This window comes from Octopus bimaculoides, chromosome 13 (genome assembly GCF_001194135.2).
Source record: "Octopus bimaculoides isolate UCB-OBI-ISO-001 chromosome 13, ASM119413v2, whole genome shotgun sequence".
Taxonomy (NCBI): domain Eukaryota; kingdom Metazoa; phylum Mollusca; class Cephalopoda; order Octopoda; family Octopodidae; genus Octopus; species Octopus bimaculoides.
The window spans coordinates 54,332,559-54,350,802 of NC_068993.1; the positions used below are offsets into that span (position 1 = coordinate 54,332,559).

General features: G+C 39.0%; 1 protein-coding gene across 2 annotated transcripts in view; it reads right to left on the minus strand.

Annotated features, from left to right (window-relative positions):
- Positions 1-14,337: 14,337 nt before the first annotated feature.
- The window catches only part of LOC106867547 (kinase D-interacting substrate of 220 kDa), a 36,774-nt gene continuing 32,867 nt past the window's right edge, over positions 14,338-18,244 (minus strand). For both annotated transcript variants that reach the window (XM_014912451.2, XM_052972487.1), the window contains 3 exons: positions 17,325-17,512; positions 16,837-17,156; positions 14,338-15,649 (listed from right to left, as the gene is read on the minus strand). In XM_014912451.2, the coding sequence (XP_014767937.1) occupies positions 14,549-15,649; positions 16,837-17,156; positions 17,325-17,512 (1,609 nt within the window). In that variant the 3' untranslated portion in view covers positions 14,338-14,548. The remainder of the gene's footprint in view (positions 15,650-16,836; positions 17,157-17,324; positions 17,513-18,244) is intronic.

Sequence of the window (18,244 nt, forward strand, 5' to 3'; positions counted from 1 at the left end):
ACTCCAAGACTTATTCTTTGTAAGCCTAGCACTTATTCTGTTGATCTCTTTTGCTAAGTTACAGGGACGTAAACACACCAACATTGATCGTCAAGCGATGGTGGAGGGACAAACACAGACACACACATATACAACAGGTTTCTTTCAGTTTCCATCTATCAAATCCACTCACAAGGCTTTGGTCAGCCCGAGTTTATAGTAGAAGATATAAGGCAAAGAGCAAAGAAACGAGGAAAGTGTTAAGTCGAGTAGTCTCTTTAATTTTATTTCGCCAAGGACTTGACAAACTTTCTAGTGCTAGTGTCACGAAAAATACGCACACAGTAGACTCTGTAAAAGTGATTGGTGATAGGAAGGACATGAAGCCGTTGAAACCAAACCAAAATGAGAAACGTACGATTGCTAGTCTATGAAAGCAGCGGATTTTAACGAGAACTGACTAGATTGTTAACCCGCCTAACCCATGTCGGCGTGGAAAGCGAGCGTAAAATGATGTTGATGATAATGATAACAACGTGGTATGTAATAAGGCCAACACTGGAGTATTTTATGTTGTAGCAGTGAACTTTCTGTAGATTTAGCTTCTTTAAAACACATCTGTTCTCCACGTTTTACTTAACGGTTTTCAAGACTAAATTATCAAGTGAACTTTCCTCCGAGTGTTAGAAAGGATCTAACACAGTTGATGTTTCCACATCTGGTTATTACTGTAAGCCATTTCAGCAATCTAATTTACTGTGGTGGTGGTGGTGGTGGTGGTGATACATTAAGAAAATGTCAGTGAAGAAGTGTTTTGTTTGAAGTGGCTGAGTGTATTAATATCTGCAATATTGGCAATGTGTTTGAGAGAGAATGAGAGAGAGAGAGAGAGAGAGATGTGAGGGAGAGTCAGAAAGAATGAAAGCGATCCAATAATACACTGACTGACATATTGCTTTCTATCTAAAACAGAAATTAAAATGGAAGCTTCTGTCAAATTATGTACACACACAAAACCCCATACACTCAGACATACACACGGAGCCACACATTGTTAATAGTAGTGAATAACTAGTTCAACAAAGGACTATCAGGTGTACGCGAAAACAGGAATTAAACTGCTTATTATACAATATTGGTTGTTCAAGACAGTTGGGCAATATTTAACACATAGTGCCATCTTTTATGTTTCTAGAAGTGGACATATTCTATCAGTGGCCAAATATGGCAGCAATATGTTTAGAAGATAAAAGCTGTGAATATGGACTAAATCTGCTCTAAGGTTCGCAAGTTTAATTAACTAGCTAACTTGCAGATAATTAACAATTATCATAAATTATTCAGCTGGCAGAATAATAATCCTTATTGGTGGTATACATTAAATCCTTTGTTTTATTTTGTGTGACATGTCTCTACAACATTTAACGTATGGTCGGTCATTGATGTGTATTACTTCGCCATGTCACATTTTAAATGTGCTTTTATTACAACCTGCTTGTTTAACAGAAGTATAATATGAGCGCTATGTGTGTGTGCGTGCGTGCGTGCGTGTGTGTGTGTGTGTGTGCGCCTGTCTATATATAAGTCACTGTATGCTTCTGTTACTTTTCCAAGTGTGGCATCTGGTGCACAGTATGTACGTATAATTTGTGTGTGTGTCAGTGTGAGTGATTGTTCCGAAGTGAAGATATGCCAGTTCATGTATGCGTGTTAATCTAGCTAAAGCAAAAGAGAGGTATACAGAGAGAGAACAAAGCATAACCTGCATACTTGGCTCTTTCTCCTTACCCTGACTCCCAACTAACCAGTCTACTCTCTCTCTCTCTCTCCCCTCCAACACGTCTTCTCACTATATAATTCAAACATACATACTTACAGGTTCACACAACCACCAGCATTTGCTGTTCTTTCATTCACACAAATCTTAACGATTGCTTTTCGTAATCTGAACATTTCAGATTTATAGGGTTGGGTAGTCAGTCAGAACAGGCAGATTTGGGCATTGATGCTTCTCCTAGAGGTCTTTATCCTACCTTTGTAAAAGGAGCTAAGCATTTGCTATGAGGACTATGTTGATCTATCTGCCCAGAAGAATATTTGATCGAAACTACTAACAGAATGGCAGGTATATAGGGAGGAATAACAAGAACGGCAATGACGATGTTTCTAATATTGAGCTGGTTAATTGCAAGAAGCAAGTGTTTCTGGACAGCTGTAGCAATCAAGGATTATGAGCTGTAAATAAAGAGAGAAAAAGGTAAAAAAACATAGAAAGCAGGCATCGAGTGCTTGTGTAGAGAAGATTGTAAACTGGGCTAAAGTCTGCAATGGCAGAGGTGGGTGGTGAAACATCTATCAGCAAGAGGAGGAGGAGCAAATGGATTGAATTATTATCTTTTGAAAGCTAAATGAAATACAGGATAGTTAATAAAATGTTGTCTATTTTGCTTCAGTTGGACAGTCAGCAAGGGTGGGCGATGTGGAAGAGATGAAGGAATGGGAGGGACAAATGTAGAGAAAGAGAGAGAGAGAGAGAGAGAGAGAATGAGTGAGGCGGAGATAAAAATTAGAGTGAGCGAAGAAAAGAAAAAAGATAATGAAAATGAATGGAAGGAAAAAGGTGGAAGAAGCAAGTAGAAACAATCTGGAATAGTAAGAGGGTAAATGGGGGGGGGGAGAAAGTGTGAGACTTAGTACAAAGTAATATATGTGTGTAATTGAGAAAGAGGAGATTGTTTAGAAAAGAGAACTAAATAAATAACATCTTGGTGCTTAAATCTTATTGATTTTTTTACCTTATTCTATTTAACCATTGACTTTATTTCTAAATCTTTCTCCCGTCATTTCTCCCTCCCCCCATCTCTCTCCTTTACTCTTGTGTATCCATGTACTCTTTTTTCTTTCTTTCTTGGCTCTATCTTTTTTATTTCTTACTGTCTCTCTAGTATTTCTATCTCCGGTATCTTCAGTCTCCCAAGGTCCATTTTCACTGGTATTCCCTTAAAAAAAAAAAATATTGGTTTGGTTTGTAGGAAGGAACTAATCGCAGGCTCTCTAAGGAAGATAAGACTGACGCACGGATAAGTCGATAGCTGCAGGGAAATTGTGTAGGTTAGAGTTGTGGCCGGCTAACGTTCTGGGGACGAAGGATCGTGAACGTTATGTGGGGCCTAGGGTGGCGGACATAATGTAGGTGATGGGCAGAGGCAAGAGGAATTAGTAAGGTGGGCCTGGGTTAATCTGATACAAGGCCAGTCACCTCAGAGGACCAGAGGCCCCTCTAATTACTGTAGAAAATACAGACAGGAGACAAGCCGGTCTGTGTACCAAAGGTTGGAGTTCGTTGCTGAGCGATTGCTTGGTAATCAGTCGTTGAATCTAAGCATCATTTATAGCACCGTGTCTCTCTAGTACCTTGTTTCAACCTCCTCTTTAATCTACCGTTTTCCGTAACATCCTACATCTCGCTCTCATCTGACTCCCTGCCTTTCTATTTTCACTCTCTCATAACCTTCTGCTCCTCTTTCTCCTAATTCCTTGCTTTTCTACTCTCTCTCTCTCTCTCTCTTTTCTCGCCCGTTGTTCCTACCTGGCTACATCCTACTCTACCTCTTGCAATGCGTCTCCGCCTTTCTCGTTGCCCAAAACTCTCTACCTAAATCCCTACCTCTCTCTCTCTCAGCTCCCTACCTGCTTTTCCCTCCATTTTCTTACCTTTCCTATTCCTGTCTCTTTAGTTTTCTCCCTCTCTGTTCCTCTTACTCTCCTTTCCTCAATTTTCTCTTTCACACGCCTGCAACCTCATCCTCCTTTACCTTCACTACATCTCTTTAACCTTTCTTTTTTCTTTCACTTCCCTTTTTCTCGTTAATTTTTCACATTCCTCCCTCTTTCTTACTCCTCCCTCACTACCTCACATTCCTCCCTCTCACTTTATCACTCTCTCTCTCTCTCTTCGTGTTTTCTACCTACTCTCCGCCTTCTCGTTTACCAAACTAGTTCTTCCTCTTCTCTCACATTATTCCACTCATTCATTCATTTATTTCTCTTTTCAATATGTCACATAACTCACGCTACCTCTCTTCCACTCCTCTCACTCCATCAATTCTTTCTGCATCTTTCATACTCTTCTGATACTCCGCCACCATTTACATCGTCGTCATCTTAACGAAAGAAGCTTGTAGTTCTATAAAGATGGTCGAATGTAGTTGAGAAGTGAAAGCAATCGCCATGCTTTTACGGAAAGAGTTTAAACTAAAATGTTCAAGACATGATATCGTGGCGGCGGCGGCAGAGTGGTGGTGGTGGTGATGGTAATGGAAGTGAACAGATGTAATAGTCGTGTTAGCAGTCGGATGGTGGTGGTTGATGGTAGTAACTATGGTGATAGTAGCGGTGATGACGTGAGTGGGCTGGTTAGGAGTTGTTTAGCCCAAGGTAGTACTGACTGAGCGCACTATGATCAAAGGTATTCCATCAATCCATGAATAACCCCTCATTTTCACGAGCACAGGGAATCCAGGACTACGTTGTACATGCCATTCTTTTTTTTTAAGACGATAGAGAGTGATTTAAGGGAGTTTCGGTTACTATTTCTACCCTTTCGAGCAGCCACGTACAGGCTCTCTCGTTGGCTTGTGATGATAGTGGAGACTGTTGGCGATAACTAGTAGATGGTGGTAACGGTGACTATGGTGAAGATAGTGACAGTAGAAGCATAATGGTGGTAGTAATGGTAATGATAGTGGAGGTAGTTAGAGGGGACAATTGGGGGTGGGGGTAATGAGGACTGACCGGGAGAGACTACTCCCCTCTTTCTCTGTCAAGAAATAACGAGATATTGACAAGAAAGACAGTAATAGAGGAATCTTCTGGAAACAAAAACAGCAGGTTTCATTGATTTTCTTTTCCTTTCCTTTTTCAGCTTTAAAGGATAAATAAGTGATAAATTTATCAGGAAAACTCTGCTGTGCAGAAAGTCGTTTAAGGGTCAGAATGTAGTGCTGCTTAGGTAAGAGGGATTTAGTCAAGGCTGTAGGGAGGGAAAAACATACATAATGCCATAATACTTCTAAAAGCCTCTTTCTCTCTCTCTCTCTCTCTCTCCTCCTTCGAGCTAAGGAACACTTGAGAATATTCCGTTTCAATAAAATCTTATCCAAGAGAGATATAAATACTGTTCTTTCACCCGCCCTTTGGTCTCTCTTCTAGCCCCTTTTTAGATACACTTTGTGTAAACACACACACACAAAACACAAACATATCCATCTGTATGAATATAAATAATCGAACACATGCACCAGTATATCAAATAATATGTGAGTTAGTGTGAATACCAGGAAATAAAACGACTGAAACAACAGTCTTGTTTTTAAGTTGGAATTCGTTATCTACTCCATTTACACGCGCGCGCAAGCACCCACACTCACGTGCACATACATGAACATGGGGCAAACGATGGCATTGAAGTTAAATAGATTGCGGTGTATATTAATCGGAAGTGACCTTTTAGCTAGCTGGTCAGCAGTTGAGGACCTTATATATATCGATAGTACTGTCGTTATCTTTCGCTGGCTCTCACACAAACAAAATGAGCTAAGAGAAATAACTCGGAGTGGCCAGTGACCTGTATATGAACAACATCGCCAGATACAGGAAAATCAAATGCCATGCAACATAAATTCTCGATTAATTAAAAATATCTCCACCTTTAGCGAATTTATCATAATTACCAAATCATAATAAGAACAACCTCTTATGAGAAGGGGAGATAATTTTAAAACTGAAGATTTCTCCTAAGTTGACATGTTATTTGGGAACGGACAAATTTATTGTCTGGAGACAAGAGGACAGTTGTGTGCATGAGTTTCTGCCTCAACAGGTGTCCCCAGCTCTACAATTGACTTACAGTTCTTGCTTCTTGAGATTATCTCCCTTTCTCAGCTTCAGCTGTTCTCAGTTACCATTTGATAATTGGGACACATCTTCTAGAGGTGGAGATAGTTTTAATAAATCAAGAATGTATGTTGTAAGGCAAGTGATATTCCTGTATTTCCTTCTCTCTCTCTGGTACCACAAAGACCCTGTCAGCACTGGTGCCATGCAAAAAAAAAAAAACACCCAGTACACTCGGTGTTATTATGTATGTGTGTGTATGTGTGTATGTATTTGTGCATTCACGTGTGTGTGTGTGTGTTATAATCATCAGCATTTAGCATCCATTTTCCATGCTGGCATCGGTTGGATGGTTTGACAGGAACTGGTAAGGCCAGGAGCCACACCAAGCTCCATTGTCTGTTCTGGCATGGTTTTTACAGTTTGATGCCCTTCCTGATGCCAACAGAGTGTACTGGGTGCTTTTTGCATGGCACCAGTGCTGACAGGGTCTATGTGGTACCAGAGAGAGAGAGAGAAGGCAATGACTGGTGACCAAGACCTATGGCAATGTGCTGTGCTTGAGAGGACCTGTCAAGCCAAGTGCACTCATGCTGGTGGTATATAAAGAACACATTTCAAGCTTTGGGCCTCATGGAGGCAAAGTTGCTGAGTTCCTTTTGAGTGTTGGGCCTCACAGAGGCAATGACTCAGTCTACTTTTCCATGCTTGCATGGAAAAGTAGACGTTAAAGTAGTGATGTATATAGTAAGTAAAATAAAAAAACCTTGATGAATCAAGTTAGGAGAGGGGGAGATTCCCAGCGGAAGTTTTCAAAATCTAAAAACAATAATCGTGAGAGATATCACGTGATTGTGATCGACTAGTACAGAGTTTCTCACTCTTTTTGGGCCACCGACCGCCTCATGGCCACATAATACCCTCAGCGCCCCCACCCCTATTTTACTAATTTATATATACTACGAATCATTTATAATTATATAAATGACTATATAATTAGTATACAATACTATATTAATATAATAAATTCCTAGCATCCCCCAATTCACTGCCTTCCTCCCAATGCCTCCTTTTTCTCTACCCCCCACTCCTGTCCGCCTGGACCGTCTCAACGGCCACGGGGGGGGGGGGCAGTAGGGCCCACTTTGGGAACCTATCGACTAGGTATATTGTTACACTATGCACTTTGCATCGTTTTAGCGAGCAGGCCAACATTTACCCTGATCGGAAGGGCACTTCTGTTGCAGCGTTACCTATTAACACTTGAACGGACTCGAGCATCGTGAAATGAAGTGTTTTGCCCAAGAACACAATGCGCCGCGCGCTCCGAAAATCGAACCCACGATCTAGCGATCGTGAGAGCAACATTCTTAACCACTAGGCCACATGCCTTCACCTGAGAAATATAACACCAATAAAATCGATTAACTGAAATATTTAGAATATCAGGCATCACTGATTGGAGTCGCTTGTAATGTGAAAGCAAAGGCCATGTTTTGGTATCATTAAATTTCAGGGGAGATGTTAAATTCTGCATGTCTATAGGCAAACTGCGGCCCGTAGAACTTTCTGAATAGTGCGTCTAATGAAAAATTACCTTGAAAATTTTTTTAGTGTTGCGGTTTACCTTTGTTGAGTCATGTCTCATTTGGCCCACTTATTGTAAAAAAGGTTGTTCATGCATGATCTATATTATAATAAAGGAAGTATGCGGAACAGAAGAATTGCAGTGACACTGAATATGAATATCAACAACCTTTATAGGCCTAGCATAACATTCAACATACTCATATACATACCTTTGCGCTCACACACTCACCCACAAACACGAACACACACACACACGCACGCACGTACACAGATTGTCATCTTTTCCATGGCTTCCAGTGTAGTGGGAAGAGGGGAAAAAAATAAGCAGCCATGAAGAACAATAAAGCATAAAGTCATTCTGACTTAACTGTGTCAGCTGGTTGTCAGGTTAGTTAGACATAGCTTCCCTTTACTCTTAAAGTGCTTTTCTCACAGAGAAATATACACTATACTGCTTCCGCTTCCCCCACTATCGCCATTGTGTCAAACACACACACACATTCCTTGTTTCTAGTTACTATTTCTCTTCATTTATATATATATATCTTCTGCCTTTTGTTTCACTCATTGGATTGTGTCCATGCAGGAGCACCACCTGCAAGGGCTTTTGTCAAACAAATCGACCCCCAACCATTACATTTATTTTTTCAAGATTGGTACTGATTCTATCGGTTTTTGTTTTTTTGCTAAACTGCTAAATTACTAGGAACGTAAACAAATCAACGCCAGTCGTCAAGCGGTCGATGGAGAACAAACATAACACACACACACACCTTGATAGTTCATCAATTTGTACAGGAAAGTATATCACAAAATGACTAGCTAGTAGCAACATCGTCAACTGTTACAAGGGTAAATGAAATGCCTTAGAGAAGTAATTACAGAAGTATCGAATTGCTAGACCAGGTCATAAGAATTATGGAATGAGTTATAGCTAAATTAATTAGGAAGAAAATTAGCCTGAATCAGATACAGTTTGGTTTTGTGCTGGAGAGAAGTACAAGAGATTCTCTCTTACCAGTAAGGCAACTTCAAAAGTATTTAGCTAAAATGAAACCGCTGCACTTGGCATTTGTCAATTTGAAGAAAGCCTTCGCTAGGGTCTCTTATTCTCATCAAGTGGTTCCAGTGGAAGGTAGAGGTAGGCAAATGGCTTGTGAGAGTTAGCAACAAGTATAGAAATGAATGCAGTGTGCAGGTAGAAGTTCACCAAGGCTTGGTTCTTGGTCGCATCCATAATAACCCCCTCCCCTAAGTTATAACAGAGGAGTTTAAGATCGATTCTCTGTTGAAACTTCTTCATGCTGATGACTTCATTCTTATCGCTGAATCTGCTGTAGAATTAGAAAAGAAATTCCATGGGCAGAAGCAAAACCTGGAATCAAAGGGCCTTAAAGTTAATTAAGCAAAAGACCAGAAAACTGACGCGACTTTATTCCGTTCAGGAAAATGACTTTGTTTTGTATGTAGGAAAGGTATTGGTTGGAATTTCACACAAATGTTGTAGTGGAACCCTAAAGCATAAAAATTCACATACTACACAATACTGTTAATATGGATTTTATTAAACTTATTGATCTAGATACTTGTAGATACAACTGTGTTTTTACTGGCTCTCTAGTTAGGTCGTACATTTGACGACATTTGACATTAGAATTCGTGAGGCATTGTAAAGTTTCTTTATCTGACTTCCTCAGATAAACAAACGCGTTACTTTTTTTATTGCTTCATCGTTCTGAATAGCAAAGTCCTATAAAGTTAGTTTCTAAGCACGTACTTTCTTTTAGTGATCGCAAATCGTTATGGAATGGATCAAAGTCGTCAGATTTTTGACTGCAAGAAATCAAGAAAGAAAGAAAGCAGACACCCATTGAGAGAGAGAGAGAGAGAGAGAGAGAGAGAGAGAGAGAGAGAGAGAGAGAGAGAGAGAGTGGCAGTCAGCTTCCATCGATAGAGATGAGAGAGGTGAAGAAAAATCGTCCTCTGACAACCAAGTTATATCTAAACGACACTGTAGTTATTTTTGCTATCAGCGATGTCTGATGTTAGTCCAGGTAGAATTTACCTGGATCTCATTGTAAATATCATACTATTTTTGTGAGTGTGTATTAAACAATAATATTGTTTAAACATGGAATATTTCCTAATGTGAAGCTGGATGCATGGCGCCATTCTCTCCACAGAGAGATGAACCACAACTTCCGGTGTAACCTGCTCAATACACCATCACATGACCTCTTACACAATTATAGCGCTCTTTCCCTCCTTCATCTTTCTCATTCTTTCTCCTCTATCTTTCGCTTCTCTTCCTCCCCTCCATGTCTCTCTCACTCTTTCGCTTCTCTTTGTCTCCTCTTCGTTTCACTTCTCTTTGTCATTTCCTTCTCTCCGTCTCTTATCCCTCCTCCCTCTTCTCTCTTTCTATTCCGCCAATATTTACCGTAAATCTCTTGTAGCTAAGCTTTCAGATTGTCGATGTTTGACACACGCACACACTCGTATACATACACACACACACACACACACACGTGCGCGCGTGCACTCGTACTCAGCATACATTCATATCATCCTAGAACATTCTCGAATATTTTAATTTATATCCATACATATATCCGCAAGCATATCTATGTATAAAAACATGTATATTATAGACATTACTTGGATACACATACAGTAGAACTTCAGCTGTCAAACACTCATACATGCTGTAAATGTGTGTATATATATATATATGTATGCACATAAAAACACAGTTACTAACACACACATTATATGTGTGTACATATGAATGTACATGTATTGTGTGTATGCGGGCATGCACGCATAATAGTATGTACATATATAAGTAGACCCTTATACCATTTCCAATTAGAAAATGCAGAAGTGATCATTTAAACTAAAAACAAAAATGCATGTATAAAATACAACTTCCGTTCTATTAAGCATGATCATCAATTAGTTCTTTTTCCCCCCTGGAAGTTGCCTGTAAAAGACGTCAAAATGGCACATCGTGTACTAGAAACCTGTCTTTCAAGCTAATATGTGAATTGGCAGCTGTAGACAGAAACTGGTTCACAGATCGACAGTATTATATAATACCAGCAGCACTGCAGTTTGATTGAATGGAGGAGGAAGAGGAGAATGTGAAAGTCATATTTTACGTTAAGAGATATCTGTGTTTGATTATTTAGATGTGTGGGTGTCATACCTGTGAACATAGACATTAATATTAAAATGCTTTGATCATTCTTGTGTAATGAGAACAGATGGATGTAGCATTAAATTACACTTAGATTAACACTGCAGAACAGTTGTATTATAGCATTAGTTAACATTGGTTAACACTATAAAATATTTGGACGTGTTATTAGGCAAACCTAGGGTAACACAAAAGAACAGGTATGGGCAACCTTTTTTTGTAAAGCAGGTTGCATCATTAGCATGGTTTATCATTAGTCAAACTTCACTAAATTCAGAGTAAATTTTCGTTCGGCAGGCCATTTAGAAAGTCCCACATACCGCAGATTGCTATTGACTACTATAGAACAATTTGAGATGTCATAAGAGAACCTAGGTTGACACTATAGTGTAGCTGGACATATTTGTTGACTTAGAATAAATACTATAGAAAATTTGTTACTTTTACAAGTGAACTCGGACACTTGTTCCTCCTGTAAGTACAAGTGACCTCTTGTACTTAGCAGAAGGCAGATTTCCCAACTTTATCCTTGTATTTTGTACCAGATGGTTGATGTACATAAAGTGAAGCCTTTCACTTGATATTTCGCTGTGAATAGGCTTTCATAGCAACGAATGGTGTACTACCTAGTTTTTGCTTTTTTTTTTCTCGCTTTTCTAATAGTGATTTGGAAACTTTAACCTTTGTTGTTGTAGTGTGGTTGTTATTGGAAGTAGACTGTCATAGAGTTCGGCATTGGTTTTATGCTTCTTCTATATTGTGTTGAGTGTTCGTAGTAATCTTGTATAAATAGTGTTCAATTGATTTTGTAGGGCTTTTGTTTGTGGCCTTCTCTCTGAGAGGAAATTGTAACTGCCATCCAATATTCCCAATAAGGACACAAAGACCTTACCATCATCTAGGACTTTAGACATAACTTATTTTGTCCAGCAGGTAGCTCCACTGTCTGTCAGCTCTTTGCTTAGTATTACAACTACCTACCAAACTGTTACGACAGAGTGTCTCCAAAAAGCGTTAGCTATACTACCTATATCAGTGTGCTGCGAAGTTTGGTTATATCTCTTGTCTCTTATATTTTTCTTTCTGCATATTTACTTATTGTTATTTCTAAACACAAATATTCCAGTGTAGAAAATATACGGCCACATTTGTGGTTACACGTCATACCAAACTCTCTGCTTCCACGATCAGAGAGACCTCAAAAACATATTCTGCAATTGAAACATAACAATTTAGACTCCCATCAACAGCATCAGAATATTCTCATCCCACATACATCAAGGAAACTTCATTTCACCTGGACCTTCACCACGCATCAACTACTCTCAAAGCCTTTATAGATGCTGGGTCTCATTGCTCATATTTGTGACAACTCTCACATGTAGAATAACACTGCCAAAACTTCATCAGAAAGGCTAGGAAATTCAAGGTCAGAAAAGAATTCGACATTAATCAGTTGCTAACACTTTAAAATGCACAAATATTATATAACTTGTGATGGTGTCACTAGAAACATCAGAGATCCAAAAAGGACAAAGGACATTCAATTAATTCCTTCTTCAAGACATAGCAGCCATTAGCACCCAAATATTGTTACTTCTACTTGTGAAAGCACATGGCTTAGCAGTTAGGGTATTTGGCTCAGGATTGTAAGATCATGAGTTCGATTCTTGGTGGCATATTATATCCTTGAGCAAGACACTTTATTTTATGTTACTTCAGTCCACTCAGCTGGCAAAAATGAATAGTACTCGTATTTCAAAGGGCCAGCCTTGTCCCATTTTGTGCACGCTGAATCTCCCTAAGAACTATGTTAAGGGTACACAAGTCTGTGGAGTATTCTGCCACTGTCACATTAATTTCACAAGCAGGCTGTTCCATTGATTGGATCAACTGGAACCCTCATCGTCGTAACCAATGGAGTGTCAGTTACTTTCTGCTCCTTTAAACTACTAAGGAGTATTACCCTATCTATCAAGGCTCAAGTGATTCATCTGTTTTCCCTCCACTTTATTATCCCTATTCTATCTCATTCTTCCAACCCTTCACAAAACACTTTACCCAGTCATTCTTCTCCACTGCTACAAACCTTTGGAATCCATCCCTTTCCAAAGCTTTTCTAATGAGTGTTGACTTACAAAAGTTCAAATTGAACATCATCTGCGGAAATCTCACCAACCAGGGATGACTGACAAAGGTCATGAATGGTGCTGCCTCTCTTATTTCTGTGCATACCATATAAAGGTTCTTAATTATTTATCTACCCTACTTATGTATCAAATCTAGATGAGATTACCGTTGTCTTGTATTACTTCTTATACAGCCTTGAGAAAATCTCCATTCTACAATCATACACATTTTAATCATCTTTTCATTTCCTTCTCCTCCACTTAGGCCAATCTGCTGAATGCTTAGATTCCTTTATGAATATTTCCTTGTGTCTATCAGTTTTTGTAAACTCAGTTCTTTTCACTTTCTCTCTCTCTGACTATATTATGTCATTGGTTGAGAGAGAGAGAGAGAGAATGCAGTGTTGCAGCAAACATAACTGTGTAAATGTAATGGCCAGCAAATAGAGCAGTTTGATAGGAAATGACAAGGATTGTAGCTGCTGTGGATGTGGGAGACAAATACACTGTCAATTGGTGAGTGAAAGAAAGGGGGTATAAGTGGGTGAAGAGGAAGATAAAGGTAGAAAGAAGGAGAGAGTCTATAATTGGGGCGAAGGTGAAGATGAAGATAGAAAGCCATGTAGGGTTGAGAAATAGAAATGGATGCTGAAAACGAAAAGTAGGGTGTAGAAATTGAAGATGGAACAAATGAAACAAATAACAAAGAGAGAAATGGGAAATGATGATAGGGAGAAAGAGAGAAAGGCATATTTTAGTGATTTTTTTAACTAAAAATCTCGACTTGGTATAATATTCAGAAGGAAAGAAAAGGTTTTAGATATTATAATTTTCATTCTTTGGGGTAATATTTGAAAAGGGATGATTTGTGTTGAAATTTTCTCCTGAATTTTTGCCAAATTCACAGAACTAAGAGAGAGAAATATGTAAGACAAGGGAAATAACTCCTTAACCACACTACCATGCCTCTGCCTACAGAAAACGAAAAATTTTCTTTTTAATTAGACACAAGAATGAATTACAGTGTCTCATTTGGTGTATTAACTCCAGTACCTTAGTGGTACTTTAATTTTATGACCTTCGAATTCACCATAGCTGGATTTGAACCCACAAATTTGAGGTACCAATGTAAATACCAAATCTAGTCTGACTTACTAACAGAAAAGTTTACCTTTTCTCTCACCCCAGGTTCCCTGGGTAAAAGAGCCCAAAAAAATGATTTTCCATATAATATTGTTTCAGTGTCACTACAATGCATTTTCTGTCTCTCATATTGAAATAAAATGCTAAACAGAGGGCAACATTGTCCTTACTATTTGTTTTTCTCTTTGCTTTATTGTCCTTATTACTTGTTTTTCTTTTTGCTTTATCGCCAATACTGGTGCTTGTGGTGCCAGCTGAACCAGCAGTTACTATCTGGTTTTCCAATGCAGAAAATACTGGCCAATAAAGTGACTGCTGGGCTAGTTGTAGCTGTGGCTGGTGGCCGAAATAGCAGCCGCTGGAGTTCTGAGCGTTATATTAATAATGACAATAACAATGAAATGTAGTTAAATTCAATTGGAATCATTTATTTATATTTCCTATGTTTTACATTACCCTTTCCCAATTTTAATTAGAAGTTGAAAATAATCAACTTCTGATAGTTCTTTTCCTAATTGCTGTTGCTTTAGCAACAATCTCCAGTTAAAGAGTTCCACAGGAATTATAAAATACTGTGAATATTATTTGAACTGTGTGATATCACTGGATACATCTATAGCATTTCGTGATCTTCAATATCAGTAACACCCGAACCGGATCGTCTTTTTGCGTTTGTATTTTGTACAGATCTTGATTTAGAATCTTGGACAAATTGGATAAAACTAGATTGTTCAGAATGGGATTGTGGTTGCAAGTCTTGCATGGATATCATTGTAGGGACAGCATTAGGATCTGTAGAGTCTGTATACTCAGCTATCTTCATCACCACAGGACGGTTACATACAAGGTCAGATGATACTTCTTTAGAATGGGGTAGTTTTAAACCTGATTCACCAAAAGTATGGGTGTTTAACTGTCCAAGAGAACGACTGGTGGGGATCAATGTGACAGAAGCAAAAATGTCGTCACTTGAGGCTTGCTGTAGAAGAGGAGCCGAGTCTGTTTGATCAAGAGATTCATCAGTATCTTCTAAGTAGAAACTGCTTGTCACAGCCAGAGAGTCGGTCTTCAAGTCATCCAGTTCTGTATCGATATCAAGAGCACAGTGTGACAATGGATACTTTGAATCTTGCTGAGTATGGATGGACACCTCAGATGAAACATCCATTTCATTTTTACTATCATCCATTACAGTCTCTGTAAAATCTTCAATCACTTCCCTTAACATACCACATTCCATGTCCATCTGGGCATAAAGACTATTTACACGTTTCGGTTGGATTGGAGACAGGAGACTGCTCGAAGTTTCCTCCTCATATTGCTCTTCTAACGGACATTCTAAAATAGAATCTGAATCTTGGTTACGTGACAAGAGAGGGTCACTGGGTTTGGATTTCATTTGTGAAAAATGATTGTTCCGGCTTGAAGAAGGAGTTTCTGCAGTGTTTGATCGATAATTAGGGCTCAAAAGTTGAGCAACTTCCTGATCTCGTAATTCCTGAACCATAGCTCGAAACAATTGCCAGTCTCCGAATCGCATACACATGACACATTTGAGTTCATCAAAATCACAGCAGAGAAGGACAAGGCCACTAATGTTGTTAGTTTCTACCAATTTGGAGTAAGCGATGAGGTTTTCTTCTTTAATACCTTGAATTTTGGAGAGAAGGTTGCAAACATCCTGCACACTGTAACTGCTGATCCTCTTCTGTGACTGACAAAGAGAAATACAAAACATTTATTAGGACACAGACTTACATAAAAAAGATCAACAGTTGTCTATTCAACTTTCTTTTCATTGTAAAATATGATAAATAGGTGTTTTATTATTTGTCATAAGTGGGACATTTCTGGGGCAAACACACACACACACACACACACACACACACACACACTTTCTGGGGCAAACACACACACACATGATGGGCTTTGTTCAGCTTCCCTCTATTACATCAACTAACATGGCTTTGGTTGGCCTTGAGCTATAGTAGAAGACATCCAAAGCACTGCACAGTGGAACTGAACCCAAGACCTTATGGTTGGAAAGCAAGCTTCTTACCCACACAGCCACATCTTCCTCTGGGTTGGTCTAAATGAAATTTTAAGATGGTAGGTTTCAATCTTGCAGTAAACAGATGACAAATAACGCTGTCATTGTTACACTTGATTTGGATGGAACTCAGCTTTGTAATTCTATAGAAACACTAATTGACTTCAGTTCATTATTCTTATTAAAAATACTAATTAATAAAATATAAAGGACCACTGCAGTCCTTTCTATTCAAGGATACACTTAAAGCCTCACTGAAGAGCTTTGAGACCAACCTTGGCATCTGGGAAATGCAATCAGAAGACCACCCTGTCAGGTGAGGTTGCACCAACAAAATGTGAGCTATGCAAGTCCAGAGCCATCTCGGTGCCTTCAGTCCCAACAGATCACCACTGCCTGACCTGAGGCAGAGACTTCTGAACACACATTGGATTAATCAGCCATTGCCGGACATATTGCGACCTGTTTTCTTCCATGCAATGTCCTTGGTCATTGTTGACAACGATGGATGTTGTTGGTGTTATTATCATTATTTTTTAAAAATTTTTATTGCCCATAGGGGGCTAAACATAGAGAGGACAAACAAAGGGATTAAGTCGATTACATCGACCCCAGTGCTTACTGGTACTTATTTAATCGACCCCGAAAGGATGAAAGGCAAAGTCATTATTATTATTATTATTCTTTACCAAATACTCATGAGATATTTCTGACTACATCCTGATTTACCTTCTACTATGGAAATAGAGAAATAGTCTGGTTTCACCCTTTGCTCTGTAACTAGGCTGGTACCACCACCCTCTAAAACTAACAAATTCTTTGTTATGAATGAAAAAAAATGTTGTTCTAACCTTTGGCAATATTGGTGGAATCGTCAATTGATGTGGTGGTGGTATTGGGTGCGGACCTACTGGCTGTGATATTAGATATGAACCAGATGAAGTTGTAAACATGGTAGGATGAGATATCGGAACAGGCTGATTACATGGCGCCATGAAACGATTTGATGCTGAGGAAGGTAAGACAGTAGGATATAAACCTCGCAGACCAAGGTCTCCATCTCCCCGAGGACCAATTAATGACGGTGCTGGTGAAGGGCCGGAAGGTATCACAGGATAAATGGAATTATAAGAATATTCAGATCGTTGAAGATCCATATTTTTTTTAGTTTCTGAAATATAAACAAAATATAAAGAGAATAGTGAAGTGATTTAATGCTCTGAATAATTTAAATATTTTTTTGTAAGCTAATTAGCCGCATATTCTATATGTCTGTATGACAAAATAACTACTACAAGGACTACAACAGGTTATATGATAAAGACAGATCAGTACAAACCTCGAATAAGTTTTCTTAAGTAAGGATCTAAATTAATGGTACATGGCAAGAATTTCTTCAGATCCCCAACATTCAAAATTGGTTGGTTTCGATTGGAATTAGCAAGAAAAACCTCCAGTTTCCGGACATCTTTGTCAATTTCAAGGAGAGGATCAATGTCACGGGATGTTGGAATTTTGTTTGCAACTCTGAGGAAAACAGAAAACAATATAAGCTAATAAAAAATATAAGCTACTAATTACAAATATTGATCTGGAAGTAAATGAGAGAAGAGAGGATAATGAGACACAGGAATTGTAAGATTAAGGTACTGGATTACTCACAAGGGAAGCAGTTCAAACTTCTGGTACATGCTGAATATTATTTTAGCAAGTTTAAAGTGATTTCTTTTGTGCTGTAACATTTACCATTTCTGTGATGCGCCCCCCCCCCCCCCACCTCTGCCTTCATGCCCAAAACATGTGCTTATTTTGCTCAATGATTAACCCAGTGCTGGATGATACAGTTAGTAGATCAGGAGGGGGAAAGTAACAGATAGTTAGATATAGGAGCAGAAGTGAAAGTAGTGAGCGGTGGACAAAAGAGGAGCAGTTTGATGGGACATAAACTGGTACTCTGTCAGTTATGATGAGGGTTCCAGTTGATCAGAGCAATGGAACAGCTTGCTCATGAAATTAATGTGCAAGGGGTGAGCACTGCAGACATGTGTACCCTTAATGTACTTCTCAAGGAGATTCAGCGCGACACAGAATGTGACAAGGCTGGCCCCATTGAATTACAGGTACTACTCATTTTTACCAGCTGAGTGGACTGGAGCAATGTGAAATAAAGTGCCTTGCTCAAGGACATAACACATCACTAGGAATTGAACTCCTGACCATATGATGGTAAGCTTAATAACCTCACCACTAAGCTATGTC